The sequence below is a fragment of the Diplodia corticola genome (assembly GCF_001883845.1).
Source record: "Diplodia corticola strain CBS 112549 chromosome Unknown scaffold95, whole genome shotgun sequence".
Classification (NCBI taxonomy): domain Eukaryota; kingdom Fungi; phylum Ascomycota; class Dothideomycetes; order Botryosphaeriales; family Botryosphaeriaceae; genus Diplodia; species Diplodia corticola.
The window spans coordinates 49,559-66,197 of record NW_017971574.1 but is presented as its reverse complement, the minus strand read 5'-3'; the positions used below and the strand labels follow the sequence as shown (position 1 = coordinate 66,197).

Below are 16,639 nucleotides of genomic sequence, written 5' to 3'. Positions count from 1 at the left end.
GGGGGGGGAAGGACAACTTCCAAAAAAAAAAGAAAAAAAAACAGCGTGGGACAGGACGGTGCAGACTCACTCGTCACGATAAACGGAAAATTAGTAATGGTGCTGTAGTAAACGGTGTGCAACACCTGCAGCGCCGGCGGCCACCGGGCCAATAGCGGGCGGCCAGTCAGCCAGTACGTGCCCGTGTGCAGGGCGGCGAAGGCGAAGTAGAACGCCAGCCCCCAATACGTGAGGTTGGTGAAGTACGAAAAAGACTGGCCGGCGCCGCCGAGGTGGCGGGCGCCGCGCCATCCCAGATTGAAGAAGACGGCGGTGAAGGCGTAGACGGACAGCAGCGCGCGGAAGGCGAACAGCACGCCCGGCGGCAGCAGCCACGATGTCGCGAACCGGTGCGAAGGGTCGAAGGGAGTGTCGGCGAGCGAGACGAACTGCAGGCGTTTGATGAACGACATGTTTTCGCTTGTCTCGTTGGCGAACGGGTGGCCTTTGGGAGGTGGTCCGTTAGGGACTGATTGTTCCTTTTCTTTGTACTCTTTCTCTCCAATGGAATGTGGTCCAGTGTTCAATGGCCTTTGGTCTTTACTCTGTGGTGGTCGAAGGTGAGACCGACACCGGATCCTTCGGTCGGAAATGCCTGGCGAATGCCGAGGCCACTACTACGTACTCCTGCGCGCTACCTCTTGGTTCGAGGCCGCGTTATCTCTGGCGCGGAACGGAGAAGGAGGCGAAGGCGACGATGGGATTATCACACCTCCAGGTGTGTCTTTCGTCCGGCAAGGGGCATGCACAGAGAAAGGGAAAAAAAAAAGGAAAGGGCCAGACCAGGCTCTCGCGCGCGGACTCAGGACACACGGCGCGCATATAAGCTGACGCAGATTCATGATCGGTCGGGTGCGAGGAATGGGGCTCGGGCAGGCCAAATTGATGGGCGGACAGGGCTGCCCGATGGAGCGTGATGTGCCGCTCGCTGGCCTTAGCCGCAACGTGAAACGGGCGCGTCTCCGACGAGATTGGCGCTTGACTGCTGCTCTCGTTCTTTTTTTTCTCTCTTGAGGCGGCCGTGCACCTCTGTCTCGACGACTCAGCACCACCGACGCGGCCGATTTGCAAGGGCTAAGAGCTGGACAAGCTCAGCTCGCAGCGGGTCGATCGGAAGCTGGAGCCCAAAAGGGAGCGCAGCGCCGTGCGGGCGATCGCATCACGAGCTGCTGCAAGGGCGTCGGCCAACAAGGGCGCCACGAGCTGAGAGTTCGGGAGTCGACCGCGACGGGCTGATCGACTCGTGGTCTCTGACTGGCCGCCGGCTGTCGGCCGCTTGCGCGCCCGCTTGACGCCGCGCGCCCCGTGTGCCACCACGCATCCACTCACTCTTGACCCCTGCAAAACAGAACTGGCCATCCTGATATCCCACCCACCTCTTGCCAAAACGCAAAAAAGAAATACGACGGCCGAGGTTTGAACTCGGGACCTTCAGTGTTCACTGAGCACTAGTGCTCATGTTAGACTGACGTGATAAACCAACTACACCACCATCGCAATGCCAAGACCCGAACTCACGTCCGTGTACCTCAACTTGTGATGGAAGGAGAACAAAATTTGGTGTTTATATCGTTTGAATTATCACGATGAGTTGGGAGCCGGGCTGCGCTCTTCTTGCGATGGTAGTGATGGTAGTGGCGATGGTGGACGCCGGTCGGGCTGGAAGCATTGGGATTCGAACTTGAACTCGTGGTTCTTTTCGCCGCCGTTTGCGTTTGCGCTGTTGCATAGTCAGCATCCAGGAGGCCTTACCGTGTGGGTGAGGATGAATGTAGCCGAGGTTGAAGCGACAAAGGCGGGAGTGATGCGGCGCAAGCTGAGGCGGCGAATGGGAACGGATGCGGCGGCCACGGAAGTGCTACGGCTACAACCACGGGGCGCGGCGGATGACGATGAGTAGGGTGACGAGGAGTCGTTGTAGCTGGGAGTTGGTATGTGGTTGTGTCGACCGCGTGTGCGACGGGGAAGGCGCGACGGACCGGTCCGCGCCATCGCGAGAACACGAACCCACGTGATGCGAGACAGCCAATCAGACGTCGGGACTGCCTCCCCATGCAAACAGTTAAAGTTACTGCGTGGACTCGACGGGATGCGACATCAGCAATCGCTCAAGCAAGGGCCAACCTCCCCAAGGCGGGATAGTCAACGATCCGGCGGAAAAATCCATGATGCATCGTTCGCTTTCGCAGTCCTCGCCCTTCTTTCGATTTCTATTTTTTTAATCACGAGCATCTCCAAATCTGCCCACGAGGTGGACAGTTCCAAAGCAAGGGTACGTTAGCGCCACCCGCTTCTTCTCCTTGCACTCGTGGCCGCCAACTCCAAAGCCCGTCGTCTCCGTCGCACCGGGCAACACGAAACAGCAATAATTAAAAACGACCAGCATCACGTTTTAATACAAGTCATGTCTCTCGATGACGACGACGAAACCAATGCCCAACTACTCATGGGCTAAACTACATGAGTCAAAAGGCACGACGAAGGGGGTGTGTCGACTGTGTCATCTCATCCTCTATCGGTGCGGGGCTTCCATACGGCCTCCTGCCGCATGCACAATCGTCGCCTGCCTGCGACAGATCGTCGCCGCCTGCATGAAGCGTCGCGTCGCGTCAGAAGCTTGTGTACGATCATCTGCCTCACGCTGTCCCGTCCCGCCGGACTCTCCCCTTCCGACCAGACGTGGATCGGAAGCATCACCGGCTTATGCCCTCGCACGGAGCCAACAGGGAAGATGGCAGATGTCAAACAGGACGTGAAAAGGGTGCGCAGAAAAAAAAAGAAGGAAAGAAAAAAATGACATGCGGCTTCCAGATAGATGGCTTGCAATTGGCTGGAACTTATATGGGCTCGATGCGCCGCCACCGTTGCACATGCACTGCCATCAGAGACAAGGGATGGATGGGTGGCGGGAAATAACAGGAAAACTCCTGTGTACAAACGCAAAGCCTTACGAAACATGGGCCATGATGAGACGGTGCCAGTCAGCTGATGAGAGAATGCAGGGGAGCATTCATGCTCCACCGGTGGGAGCTGCCTCCGGTGTGTATGTAGCCCTTTCTGCAGGAACACGCAATTGCGCAACCCATGTCTTTACCAAACCGTCGGATCACCATGTAAGGTACGGACGTCCTCACACACGGTGACGAGTGGCTTAGCCGTCTGGGAGGACGGATATATGCTTAACCCTCATGCATCTTGCAGTCTTGGCAGGCCAGGGTATACGTAAAGCATCTATCCATTTTTACTGGGCGTGAAGCCGCTATCTGGATGGTTCCGTCTCAAGCTGATCATGATTCGTTGCGCCAGATCTAGATTTGGCCCAACATTTCGGATACCCCGAACGAGAAATCAGGCGCAATTCAGACAATGAGCCTCAGGTATGGTGAATTACCAACTGTAGTTACCAAAAAGGCGAGTGCGGCAACCTAAATGCCAAGGCGATGAAGCTGGCTTTATCAAGCCAGCTTGATGCGCTCGATCTCTCGAGAGTAGAGGTTCACCAGGTCTTCATCGGTGAGATTGTCAAGACTGAGTCCTTCTGAGAGGTGCATGCTGCAAAGTCCCCAGAAGCGGTGGCTCAACCTGACAACCTAGATGGCGTCAGAGACTTGTGTCCCAAACAATGAGCGCTACAATAGTACTCACATCTTTTGGGTTCCTGCGCTCGTAGCGGAAGCCGTAACGTTGGCACTTCCGTTCGATGGCAGCGAGGTAAGCCTCGAAGTCAGCTTTCTGGCCCTCCCACTCATCCTCCTCACGGTGGTTGGGGTCATGGAGGCTTTCTTCAACAACAACAGTGGTGACCAGCTTGGGTATCTTGGCCAGGACGTGCTTGAACATGTAATCCTCCATGCTGAGGCGCTTCGCCAAGACCATTCTCATGTTTCTGGGCAGCTTCTCCATGCGCTCGTCGTCATCCAAACTCCAGGCTTTGATTTCGTCACGAGCAATGATGAGGTTTAGTTCCTTGAGAGTGCCGCGCTCAGCCAACATGTTGATGCACGCCTCAAAGGAACCCTTGATGCTGTCCTTGTGCGGGGTAGCAGCCTGAAGACCAAAGGTTTTGGCAGACTTGACGATCCAAGTGGAACGTAGCTCATCAAGCTTGAGATTATGGTACCAGACTGGGACGTGAACTTCCAGCTTGCGAAGTTGGTTGACATTGAAGCGACCAATCGTATGAAGGAAGCATTCGAGGGGCGACGAAACCGCTGATGTCGCGGAAAGCAAAGTGGTTCCTTCTGTACAGCACGACGCAAGCCTCCTCGCTGACTTGTTTCGAGACGTACAGCAAAGCCGGAGCTCCACATCTGTACATATCATCTCCTTGATAGTAATGGGTGTGGTGCTCGTTCTTGGCCTTTCTGATCTCGGCCTTCATATTGACTATTCCGCTATAGTTGCTCTCGTGCACTCCTACGAGAAGCAAATACGCGTACCGCTCGCCCCATTTCATGACAAGGTCGGGAAAGAACTGAATCCGATTTCCAGGCGTGACAGCAAGAGCAACTTCGAAGATGTCCAAGCGGACAAATTTGGGAAGTTGCATCAATCGAGAATGCTTGATATTCTGTTGGCAGATCAGCTCCGCAAAGGGTCAAGTACAGTTGAAACTTACAGAGATCTCAACACTTCTATCGACCGACTTCTTCCATGCCTCGAAGCTCAAGGGCCGAAGGTTGAATGGTAGCTCGCGACGGGCCTGAGTTCCCTTAGCCAAGTTGCCGGCAGGGGTGATAGAGGGCTGGCTACTGGATTGGGGAAGATCCTTACTTTTGTTCGCAGAAGTAGTGTTGGGGCCCTTTTCGCCTAGGTGGTGTGAGTGTTCTTTGTCAGTGCTGTCACTGGTAGAAGGGCCGCTTCCATGGGAAGAGCCCTTGCTCTGGTGCGCAGAGTCATCAAGGGAGGATTTGTCGCCGCCAGAACCTTCGCCATCACTGAAAGCATGGCCAGTAGCATGGCCATTGGCGCTACCGCTACCGGGAGAAGGAGAATCTTCATCAGAGGAGTCACTGTCTTCATGGGAGTCGGATGTCTCGTCGTCCGAGGTCACCTCATCATCTTCGTCGTCAGATTCGTCGTCAGATTCGTCTTCGAATTTGGTGTCCTTCTCAGTGTCCTGTTGGCCCATCGCTTCAGCGGCTCTGTGGACACCCGACTGGCGCTCAGTGTAGGTGACGATGTTCTCAAAGCCAGGAAGCGAAGTGAGCGCGGCATCGGCCGTGGCCTGGAGCGTATCGATGTCCATATCCGCGACGAGTTCATCAAGAGGGTCGGGCTCGCCATCCTGCTCGTCCTTGTTGACCCAACGCTCGAAGTCCTGCTTGACGTAGGATGGGACGTCAGCGTCGGAGAGCAGGGCCGGCCACCAGTAGTCAGGCTCGGCCTTGAAGAGTTTGAGCTCGAGCTGGCGGTCCGTGTGCCTGATCTCAGCCTCGTTGGGGTAGACGTCGTCGTGGAGGTTCAACTCGAGATGATATTCGGTGTCACTCAGGTCGGAGTGAGCGTCGAGGACGACCTTGCGCTCTTGCACGTCGAGCTCGAGGCTGCGACGCGGAACATCATGAATCGCGATGGTCAGGAACACGTAGTTGCTGTCGGGTGAGTAACACGACCTCTGGGCCCAGAGGACTCCAGGCGTAAGCCGCGTCGCCATGTTGTAGCTGCGTGACCTGACGTGGTTGACGGACGTGTTGTGTTGCAAGTGACGTCGGTGATGAGGAAGAGTTGAGAGTGGCCAGGCGGCAATCGACCAACAACTTAAAGCACAAGCAAGCGGAGGTGCACGTGGCGGTCGCTCAGTGGAGCAAGACGCAAACGGGTAGGCGTAGAAGAGGCAGGCGCAGAAGAGGCAGGCGCAGAAGAGGCAGGCGCAGAAGAGGCAGGCGCAGAAGAGGCCGGCGCAGAAGGGGCAGGCGCAGAAAGGGCAGGCGCAGAGGAAGGGTGGCCAGGCTGCACGTGCGCTCCAGGTCCTCACCACGCACCTGCCTGCGCCTGGATGCGCTGCTTCCACGTGGCTCAAATCTTCTGCAACTCTGTGAAGTGCCATCTGAGAAGCAGACTGTGGAGCTAACTGCTCTCCCTAGTCAACATCGGATTCACTGGTCTTTCAAGCACTTTCAAGCATCGTGGTTTTTTGAGACAAAAAATGCGTTTCTTTGTCATGTACCACGTCTAATCGCACCGTCGCCATCACTTTCTCTGAAGGACAGACTCTATCGCCTTGGCCGCTCCGAGAACCTTCTCTTCCTCAAGCTTGCGGCCAACAATCTGCACACCGACGGGCATGCCATCCATAGCTTCCGGGTCGTAGATATTCCAGTTCCACCTATCCAGCTCGTTCCTTGGCTCATAGCCCGCGTGGTCGGCTTTCGTGTCTACAGTCTTGTCTACGGCGCCGCCTGGCAACACCACGGCACTGTAGTCCAGAAAGTTCCAGACCTTTGTGTAGCCCACCCATCGACAGCCCCGGTGGGGCACCGCGGAATGAGGCATCACCGGAGTGAGCAGGACGTCAACCCTGCGGCCCGATGGCGCGCGAACCGCATTCCACTTGTCAAGGTAGCGCTTCTGCTGCTCTTGCTTCATCTTGTTCAACTGCCAGTACGCGTAGACGGAGATGGGCTTGCCTTTGTTCACGAGGGCTTCGACGTGCGGGATGAACGGCTCCCCTCCGGCAAGAACCTCCCTGCGGATATCTTCACCGCCGTCGGCCGTGTAGAATTGGTCCTTGAATCATGTGTTGGCATGTGGGCGTTTCACGAGACGAAGGGGAGGACCTACCATGATGTCGATGCACTCTCGATGGCCGCTGTGGTCCCAGGGGATCACTTCATGGCCTGCTGCTTCCAGCTTGCGAGCCGCTTCTCGCACGACGCGCTCTACTGGAGGATGGACTCTGACTACACCGTCGTCGACGAGCAAGCCTATGACCAGCGGTCGGGATTGGAATTCTGCTTCAACGTCGGCCCGCCAAGGTAGAGGGACAACTTTTGGATCATACTGCCAAGGTGCAGCATCGACGACTGTCTTGGTGATGAATCGTAGGGAGGATAACGTCCTTGTTAAAGGACCGATCACGGACGGGACATGCTCCTGTCCATCGGTCGAAACGGTGACATTCTGGTAGGGCAGCCGACCACTCTGCTTCGGATAAGCTTCCTCGACCACGTGGTACAGGGATGTGCGTAGGGGAGCCACGCACGCTGGGTTTCAGGCCATAGAGGCCGAGCATATGGCTTGGGATGCGAATGGACCCTCCAATATCCGTCCCCCACCCAACGATTGAGCCGTGCTGTGCGAGTAGCGCACTCTCCCCGCCAGTCGAGCCTCCGGGCGTAAAGGCGGGATTGCGAGGGTTGGTCGTGAGCCCCCACAGCGGGTTGTCTGTTTCGCACCACTACCAGCACACGCGTGTCAGACAGGAGCCTATAGTACCCTCATCTAAGACGCAGCCAATGAATCGGCGGCCTTTCCCCTGGGGCGCAGCAGAAGATCGACGGTACAGGAGGGCCGATATAGTGGTCATGGAGAAGAGGGGTATAGGCCGATCATCATGATCAGGAAAATTCCGTGCCAAAAAAAAAAAAAAGAAACAGTGAAGTGTTGAGCGGTGTCCGCAAGCAAATTGAGCGGCACGTTTCACCGTTATTACCAATACGGACCGAGGCAAGGCGGCGATTGGGCGCGGGTTGCGGCGGAGATGCGGGCGTGCCGACTTACCATTATAGACTGTGGGAGATTTGTTTTGGCAATTATGATCGCCCCCAGTTCTTTCAGGAGGGCGACGACGACGGCATCTTCGGGAGCAGGGCGGAAAGCCTTGGCGACGTAGCCAATGGTGCTGTCGTATCCCTTGACGTCGAACTGGTCCTTGAGAGTCACGGGTAGGCCATGAAGGGGGCCGATCGGCTTGCCGGCGGCCGCAAGGTACCGGTCAAGCTCCTTGGCACGGCGGACGGCGTCGTCGAAAAGCACCTCCGTAAGGCTGAAACACGAGGGTTAGCAGGTCACGTGGCCCGGGAGCGGGATTACGTGCCAATTGGTCTAGGGCGAGATCTGTTAGCCGGAAGACGGCGGGAGGTTATGCTCGCGTATGTCTTACCTTGCCATGTGCCACAACGGCTCTGCGAGTGATTGGCGCGCGGTTAGAAAGTTAGAAACCCCCATAAGAACGGCCAAGGAGAAGATCGGGGCGGGATCTGAATCAGGCCGGCGGCGCCGCACGCGACCCGCGCTCGGCCCTCGCCCTCACCTGTGCGAGTATGCGACAACCACGTCCTCGGCGGTCACTGCGCGCGTGGAGATGCTCTCGAGCAGCTGCTCGACGTCGTCGATGTCCGGAACGGAGTCCGCGGCTGGGCGTTGGGCGGGCTGGGGCAGCATGTGTCAGATGCTGCGTGCTGATGATGAACCGAGTCGTGCGGAAACGGCGGGCGCGGCAGGCACGGCGGGCACGGCGGGCACGGCGGCAACGGCCGGGTGCGGAAAAAGCATGTTGAGGCGGGAGGGCGCGGCTGGCTCAAACACGGGGCTGCCGGTGAAGAAGCGGCCCGCATGACGAGCGGCGCCGAAGGGGGCGGCCAGTGACATACCGGAAGGGATGGATACCCGGACAGGAACGAGTGAATGGCGGCCTGCTGCAGGGCGCGCTTGCGCTCGGCTTTGGCGAGCCACGGCGGCGTGGCGGGCCCGGTGCTGCCCATGGGTGCTGCGGCTGGCGGCTGGCGGCTGGCGGCTGGCGAGATGCGAGATGCGAGATGCGCGATGGATCGCTGGACGGTTGCGGGCCTCTGCGACCATGATATGCGACCATGATATACGCGCCACGTGCAGCGCGCGATGCGGCAGCGGCAGCGGCAGCGGCAGCGGCAGCCGTTGCGCCGGCGGCTTATCGCATCGTAGGTCGACGGTCGACCCCAAGGATCCCAAGGATGGGCGGCGGGCTGGGGCGGGCTGGGGCGCGCGCAGCGAGCAGCGGCCAGCGAGCAGCGACCGCCGACCAGCGGCCAGGGAAAGTGGGGGGGGCCCATGGTCACTCATTCCCGACCGCGATCCACCCCTGGCGCCCGAGCGCCGCCACGCACATCCACCGACGCAACGCCCTCAGCCATACTTGCCGCTCGCTGCGTGCAGCGAAAAATTATGCTCCAGCAGGTCAGGCCACCTCCTGCCGCGGCTTGCTCGCGCGAAGACGCCCCTGCGTCTGCGCGTCCCGCTGCCGGCGCGCTTCTCCGCAATCTGCGCTCAAGAACAAGATGGAGAGCCCTCCACCACTTTTCCCACTCTTCGCGCCAGCCCAGCCCGACTTAATTGGCGATGCCTCCGCAACTATGGAATTTCATCAAGCGCAGCAGACATCCAAGGTTCCACAAAATGTCCCCCAGCATGATTCCGGACGATGAGCTTAGAGAAGGTAGCGTTGATGTCCTGACCGCCGACGTGCCGCACCTAAACGGCTCCCGCGGCCCCTCGACCAGCGATGTCCTGGTCGTCGGCGCCGGTCCCGCCGGCCTCATGCTTGCGTGCGTCCAGCCTCCAGTCCCTCCCCTCGCGCCGCGCCCGCCAGTGCTGAAGAAAGCTGCAGCGACAACCTCGCCCGTTTCGGCATCAAGGTCGACATCATCGACAACAGGCCGGACCGCACCCTGACCGGCAGGGCGGACGGCCTGCAGCCCAAGTCAATCGAGACCCTGCGTCAGATGAGACTCGCCGATTCTCTGCTGCGCAAGGGCGTCAAAGTGTTTGACATCTGCTTCTGGGTACGTCAACACCAGCATCCGTGCTTCGTGGCTGCATTGCTGAATCTGCAAACAGCGGGCTGCCGTCGGCGAAGAAATGCACAGAGCGGGCCGGGAGGTGCATTATCCTCGCGAGGCCGTTGATCTCTTGGACCCGTACATCCTCCTCGTCCACCAGGGCATGATTGAGCAACTCTTCATCGACGACATGCAAGAGCGCGGCATCGCCGTGCGGAGAAACACGGCCTTCGCCGACTTTGCCTACACTGGTAAGGCTGCCCCCGTCGAGGTTACGTGCATGGCTGGGGTCCAGCAACAAAAGAGCAAGATGACCACCAGCTACGTCGTTGGGTGCGACGGCGCGCACTCGCATGTGCGCAAGGCCATCGCCGGAGCCCAGCCGGTGGGCGCTTCGTCCGACGCTATTTGGGGCGTCCTGGACGGCCAGATCGAGACGAACTTTCCAGACTTGTGGTCCAAGGCCGTCATCTATTCCGAGGAGGCCGGGTCGGTCCTGATCATCCCCCGCGAGCGGAATCTGACCAGGCTCTACATCGAGCTCAAGCCCGAGTCCAGAGGAAGCGCGTCCAAGGACGAGCTTACGCAAGAATTCGTCATGCAGAGGGCACAGGAGATTATGGACCCATTCCACCTGAAGTGGAAGACGGTCGGTACGTTGGCGCATGTCCGCTGGGGTCATTTTTCATGTGACATTCGGCAAGCTGACGTTTCCCAGAATGGTTTGGAAGATACCAAGTCGGACAGAGGGTTGCAACGAAATTCACCGACGAAAAGGGTCGGGTGTTCATCTGTGGAGACGTGAGCATCATCTGGACTCTGACTCGCCGTCGATCGCCCACGCTGACGCAAATGCACAGGCCAGCCATACGCACTCTCCAAAGGCCGCACAGGGCATGTGAGTGTTGGACCTGGAAAAAGCAAGTCCCATTTATTTCCGAAGGATTCCTAATTTGCTTTTTTTTTTTTTACAGGAACACTTCGATGCACGACGGGTGGAACCTCGCATGGAAGCTCAACCTGGCTGTGCGCAAGCTGGCAAAGTCCGAGCTGCTGGCGACGTATGAAGATGAACGGCGCAAGATCGCGCAAGACCTGATCAACTTCGACTACGAGCACGCCAACGCCTTCGCCGCAGGCAACTCGGACGCACTGGCGCAAAACTTTATGCAAAACGTCCGGTTCATCTCGGGCATGGGGGTCGAGTACAGCAGCAACGCGCTCAACATGCCGACCAAGGCCATGGGCACCGGCGACCTGCGGCCGGGCTGCCTGCTGACCCCGGCCAAGGTGACGCGGTACGTGGACGCGAACCCGGTCGACATCCAGCTGGACATCCCGACGCTGGGCCAGTTCCGCGTCTACCTGTTCTGCAGCGACCCGCTGGCGAGCCGCGGCTTCCTGGACACGGTGTGCAAGCAGGCCAACAACGCGGGCCAGTCGTTCATGGGCCGCATGAGCGCCGCCGCCAACGCGTCGTACACGCTGCAGCCGCCCGTCGCCGCCCCGCACGACGAGTTCGTCTGCCCGGAGCGCTACACGGCCGTCTCCTGCCTCTTCACCTGGGCCCTCGTCGTCGCCGGCGGCACCCCCAAGTCGGCGTTTGAGATCCAGGACCTGCCGCACGCCCTGCGCGACTCGGCCTGGACCGTCTACCTCGACGACATCCCCCACACCGACACCCGCGGCCAGACGTGCGTCGACAAGTGGCTCGGCGGCCTGCACGGCGCCGAGACGGCCGTCGTCATCGTGCGCCCCGACGGATACGTCGGCACCTTGCGCGTCTGGCCCGAGGGCAGCAAGGACTGCGGCCAGGAGGCGATGAGGTGGATGGATGAGTACTTTGATGGCTTCTTGACGGATGATGTTGGAGCCCCGAATTACTGAGCATGTCGTCCTTTTCATGGGAATAAAAGGTAACGGGCGGGAGGTTGGCGTATTTCATCTCTTTTCTTCCCTGTTTGTCCTAGGCATTTCTATCCTCGGGGCCCGGAATAACGGCTATGGATGCAGACTGAAAGCATGGCTCGGTTTATAGAATTGGTGGGTGGTGGGTGGCGTTGCGCTGCGGGTTTCATGTGTTGCACGCGGATAAGGGTGCGGGTGTGGTGAGGGGGGCGTAGTATAAGCCGGGGTAGAATCATAATTGCACCGTCTCAGAAGATGTATAAAAGTGAATGAAGACTGGGTAGTGGAGAAATGAACTATCCCATTGTGTTTCTATAAGCCTACATATCTAAATCTATATATATATGTACCAGTAACAAATGCCATAATACAACAAGTCTTACATCAATCTATCACTCGTGAACATTGCTAACAAAAAGACAGCCCCACATGATATCTCATAAAAAAACATTTCCACCGCCCCCTCAGCGAATCTGGAAAAGCACCCTCTCCTTCTCCCAAAACTCCTTCGTCGAAAACACCCACCATGGAAGCCGCTCCCCAAGCCCCGACCGCGTGTCGTCATCCATGCCGTCATCCCTATCCACGACGAGATGCCTCGCCGCGCCACCAGCCTCACCGCCGTCTTCATACTCCAAAAACGGCGACCAGCTCCCGCCATCTAATTCTCCACCACCACCGCCCGCCGTCATCAACCCTTCCCCCACCAATGATCCGCCGTCCGTGCCATCGCCATCGCCATCCTCGCCATCCCCGCCCTCCTCGTCATCCTCGTCATCTGGCAGCACCTCAAACCTCTTGCACAGCACCCCCACGAGACTCGGATGTCGGCCCTCGGCCGCGTACCGCATGGCGGGGCGCCAGCACGAGGCGCGCGCGGCGCCGTCCTCGAGGACGAGGTACTCGAGCGCGGGGCAGCGGCGCAGGACGGGGCCGAGCACGTCGGCGCGGCGGCAGTCGAGGCGGAGGAGGTGCAGGGCCTTGAGGGTGCTGCCGATGACGTCGTCGACGGCACAAGTGCTGCTGATGGAGAAGACTTCGGCGAGGAAGTGGTCGAGGTTGCTGGTGCGGCCGCGGGCGGCGCCGAGGCGGAGGACTTCGAGGTTGGGGAGGAGGGAGAGGAAGTGGGTGCTGCTGCCGGGGACGCGGCCCATTGAGTCTGCTGATGATATTACCCCGGCCCCTGTTGCTGCTGTTGCTGCTGCTGCTCCCGCCGCCGGCTGGTGATCCGGCCCTCCGATGACGACGGTCCGCAGCGGCAGGCTCACAAACAGCGTCAGCACGCGCACGTGTGCCAGCGGCGCCCGCAACCGCTCCACCAAGTCTCGGTCGTCCAGCACCAGCGCGCTCGGCGGCAACCCACCCTCAACGTCCAGCTCCCGAAGCGCCGGCACCGCCGCACCACCACCACCACCATCACCTTCCCCAGCCGCCGCCTCCGCAACCGCCACCAACGTCGTCTCAAACGCATACGTCCCAGGCAAAATCGCACCACCACCGCCCGCACCACCCCCACCCGCGCCCACCTGCATATACGCCGGCCACCCCAGATCGCGACCCAGCTTGCGATAGCCCCAGCAGGCCGTGGGGTCGTTCGCGCGCAGGCGCAGGCAGCGCAGGCGGGGGAGGCGGCGCAGGGCGGACGCGAGCAGGGCGACGTCGGCGCCGGCGCGGCGGCCGCGGGCCTGGGCCGCGAGGAAGACGGCGAGGGCGGCGCGGCGGTAGGGGCACGGCACGTGCAGCGCGCTGGTGGGGTCGTGCAGGGCGGCGTTGCGGTCGCGCGTGTGCTCGAAGGGGAGGAGGCTGAGGGTGAGGGTGCGGACGGCGGGGGCGAGGTCGGGGTTGGGGTTGGGGTTGGTGTCGGGGGTGATGGCTGGATAGGTGCTGCTGGAGAGGGCGACGAGGGCTTTGAGGCTGTGCTCGGTGAAGAGGTGGCGGCGGTGGGCGAAGTGCCGGTCCAGGAAGGGGTGGTGCGTCTTGGCGTGGAGCTGGCGGCAGGTCTGGCGGAGCGAGAGGAGGCCGTCGTGCGGGCTGGGCGAGCTGTCGCAGGGGGAGGAGGGCGGGCTGCAGGCGGCCAGGTGCCGGGTGATCTCCTGGATCAGCTCGGTCGGCAGTGAAGGGAGGTTTGGGGAGGCCATGGTCGACGACGCAATTGGATTGGTTGGCTGACTGGCTGGCTGGCTCTCATCACTCAGGGCTGGAATGGTCGCTCGGTTCCTGAGCCGAACCCTGAGGATCCGGGGTCGAGTGGTCGGGGGGCTAGCCGTTGCGGGCAGGTAAGCATGCAATACGTGATCCGTCCGCACCTTCAGAGCCAGCAGGTCGCATCTGCGGATAAGGAGAGGAAAGCGGCCCTTTAAAAGAAAGACGCACAACGGCAGGGCACCCGTCTCCACGTGCATCCCCACGTGATCGGGACTTCTCCCCGTCTACCGCCCTAACAGAGCCGGGCCATCTCCCTTCGGCGTCCCGCATGTACGACAGGGATCTGCTGCCTTCCGAATCCGTGCATGTCCAGCACTGCCGCAAACCCCATTGGTCTATCATGAATCTGCTTCTCCGACTGATGGTTGTTTACCACAACTGCTTCGCTCGATCGCGCACGGATTGTCTCAGCCCGGGATTGCGAGCTTCAACTACGTCATCGTAGATGCAACCCCCTATCAGCTGTTCATTTTCTCGATTCTTGCCCAGCAATCCTAAAACTGGGGGAAACAAAAACAATCAGCTTCCATAAGCTTGAAGAGACTATAACCGGACTGAGAAGTGATTTAGTGCAAGGTCACTGATCAATATTACTGACTTCGTACTGAGACTGTGTCCGTACTCGAGCACGTCGATATTCATCGTACTTTTTTGTCTTCAGGCCCTGGTTCATATCTTGCAGCCTTGCTCTATGAAGTAAGAATTGAGAAATAGTGCAGTAAGTGGATTTTCTGGGAACTGACGGAAACATTGAACGCTGCGTCGAAGTATCTTTGATGTGATTATTTGGCTTACTTTGCCAAATTAACACACAAAAGATTACTCCCAGCTCTAGCGATCCTTTCGGTTACGAAGCACAAGTCATCTTGCCATGCCTGGCGTGATGTTGCGGCCCCCACAACATGGCTAAAAATACGCCCCATGTCGCGCAGGATCATCCGCGCTTAAAACAGCCCCATCTCCCGCACCTCTTTTCCCCATCGTGCGGGGCCATCCGCACTTTTTCTCCACATCAAGAGAGAACCAACCTTCTGTCCCAGCGACGATGCCGGTCCCCCGTGGCTTTTACAACCCCTGGCCCAAAGCCATAAAGAGATATGGCTCGCCATCCATGTACATATTCTTGCTGCTCCTGTCCCTGCTGCCGACCCTCGTCTTCTTCTTCGGCTCCATCGTGTCCCTGGCGCAGCTGATCCGGCGACGCACGTGGTATCTCTCGGGCGTCGTCGTCGCCGGACCGCTGATCGCGTGGGGCCTGGTCTTCCTCCAGAGCCTGCAGGTGGACAAGGACCCCTGGATCAGGGACCGGGCCAAAGTCCCCAGCGTCTCCTTCATCGAGTAAGTGAACGGGCCCTCCCCTTCCCTCTGTTACTCCCCCTCTTCCCACCACCCTCTTCGATCACAAAGACGAAGGTAGCTGGTCGAAGCAAAAAAAAAAAAGAAAAACCAGAACATAACCCCAACCGTCAAACAGCATCGGCACCACCCTCCTCGCCCACTCCCTCTCCTCCACCCTCACCCGCCTCGCCTGGTCCGTCCTCCCCGATCCCGCCGGCGCCGCCACCCGGTCCACCACCACCCCATCCCTCCCGGACGTCGACGGCCCCAACCGCGACCGCCGCAAGGTGCTCCGCGACCGCCGCGTAGGCTACTACTTGCTCGTCCCGCACGCTTTCATCGGCGTCGCTGCTACCTGTTCGTGGACGCCGTGGATGGCGCGTTTGACGCCGTTTGCGCAGTTGCCGTTTTGCGCGTACTTTGCGTTTGTGGCGTGGGAGTATCGGCGGCAGGCGAGGGAGGAGTGGGGGATGGGTGAGGAGGAGGATGAAGAGGAGGAGGAAGAGGGGGAGGAGGGGAGGAGGGTGAAGTGGCCGGGGAGGTTGTTTGATGGGTTGGTTGTTGCGGCGGGGGGGTTGACGGTGAGTTCGTTTGTTTGTTCGTTCGTTTTTTTTTTCCTTTCTCTTTTTTTTTTTGGAGGGGGGGTCCTGACGCAGTTTCGCTTTCGACGCTTTTGTTTGTCTTTCTACCCTTTTTAGTGTCGAGGAGAGGGGAAGGGGGGGAGGTGATGTTTGGATCGTGCGTGTTTGGAACCGACCGACTGACTGATGCGGCTGAAGGTCCGATCCATCCTGGGAATCATCGCGGTGGCCTTCGACATCTACACGAAAGCGGCTCGGCACCCCGTCGGGCTGATATGGGCGATCGTCTGCGATGACATCGTCATCTTCTGTGGGTTCTCCCTGCTTCGAACGGTCGATTTCTCGCGTTTTGTACTGACAGATGTTGCTCGGCCATAGTGTGCTTCAGGGTGTTTTGGAGAACTCATCCGGGGCTGTATCTGCCCCCGCAGCTACGTGGGTTGAGGTTCGACAAGAAAGCCAGGAGCTCGTACACTGCTATTGCGCTGGCATAGCAGAACTGATCGGGTTTCAATGAAGCCGCATCAAGAAGCGAGACTGGAGGAACTCGTCCGATATGTCTAGGACTCAAACCTACGCGCATTACTACCTAGTCCGTGCAGTGACTTCATGTCTGTCTGCTCCAACACTGAAACACCAAGCGTACACATCTCACACGGCCTCGTCCACCAACCGACGAAACCAAAGAAAATACAAAAAGGCAACAAGCCATCTCTGCGCCAAAGCAGCCAAGCCCGATCCCATCGCCACAACCCCCCCACACCGCATCCCAACCCCCTTTCCCCCCTGATTTCCGATCCTTTCCCATTC

General features: G+C 59.1%; 6 protein-coding genes across 6 annotated transcripts; 2 read left to right on the top strand and 4 right to left on the bottom strand.

Annotated features, from left to right (window-relative positions):
- Positions 1-70: 70 nt before the first annotated feature.
- BKCO1_9500023 (alpha beta hydrolase fold-1 protein) lies at positions 71-452 on the bottom strand (the record flags this gene model as incomplete). Its single annotated transcript, XM_020280007.1, has 1 exon — positions 71-452. A coding segment is annotated over one exon (382 nt), but the record flags the coding sequence as incomplete, so codon positions are not given.
- Positions 453-3,494: 3,042 nt separating this feature from the next.
- BKCO1_9500022 (cs domain-containing protein) lies at positions 3,495-5,695 on the bottom strand (the record flags this gene model as incomplete). The annotated part of the gene is made up of 4 exons (XM_020280006.1): positions 3,495-3,629; positions 3,685-4,110; positions 4,160-4,609; positions 4,658-5,695. The coding sequence occupies 4 exons, from the start codon at positions 5,693-5,695 to the stop codon at positions 3,495-3,497; spliced, it is 2,049 nt and encodes a 682-aa protein (XP_020125317.1).
- A 536-nt stretch (positions 5,696-6,231) lies between these two features.
- BKCO1_9500021 (acetamidase) lies at positions 6,232-8,744 on the bottom strand (the record flags this gene model as incomplete). The annotated part of the gene is made up of 6 exons (XM_020280005.1): positions 6,232-6,768; positions 6,823-7,182; positions 7,244-7,438; positions 7,762-8,026; positions 8,294-8,412; positions 8,634-8,744. The coding sequence occupies 6 exons, from the start codon at positions 8,742-8,744 to the stop codon at positions 6,232-6,234; spliced, it is 1,587 nt and encodes a 528-aa protein (XP_020125318.1).
- A 670-nt stretch (positions 8,745-9,414) lies between these two features.
- Positions 9,415-11,684, top strand: BKCO1_9500020 (fad binding domain-containing protein; the record flags this gene model as incomplete). Its single annotated transcript, XM_020280004.1, has 6 exons — positions 9,415-9,563; positions 9,626-9,800; positions 9,856-10,450; positions 10,516-10,598; positions 10,658-10,695; positions 10,772-11,684. 6 exons carry the CDS (start codon positions 9,415-9,417, stop codon positions 11,682-11,684), a joined length of 1,953 nt encoding a protein of 650 aa, XP_020125319.1.
- A 485-nt stretch (positions 11,685-12,169) lies between these two features.
- On the bottom strand, positions 12,170-13,843 carry BKCO1_9500019 (f-box domain cyclin-like protein; the record flags this gene model as incomplete). The annotated part of the gene is made up of 1 exon (XM_020280002.1): positions 12,170-13,843. The coding sequence occupies one exon, from the start codon at positions 13,841-13,843 to the stop codon at positions 12,170-12,172; it is 1,674 nt and encodes a 557-aa protein (XP_020125338.1).
- A 1,112-nt stretch (positions 13,844-14,955) lies between these two features.
- Positions 14,956-16,207, top strand: BKCO1_9500018 (uncharacterized protein; the record flags this gene model as incomplete). Its single annotated transcript, XM_020280001.1, has 3 exons — positions 14,956-15,248; positions 15,385-15,829; positions 16,028-16,207. The coding sequence occupies 3 exons, from the start codon at positions 14,956-14,958 to the stop codon at positions 16,205-16,207; spliced, it is 918 nt and encodes a 305-aa protein (XP_020125337.1).
- Between the last annotated feature and the right edge of the window lie 432 nt (positions 16,208-16,639).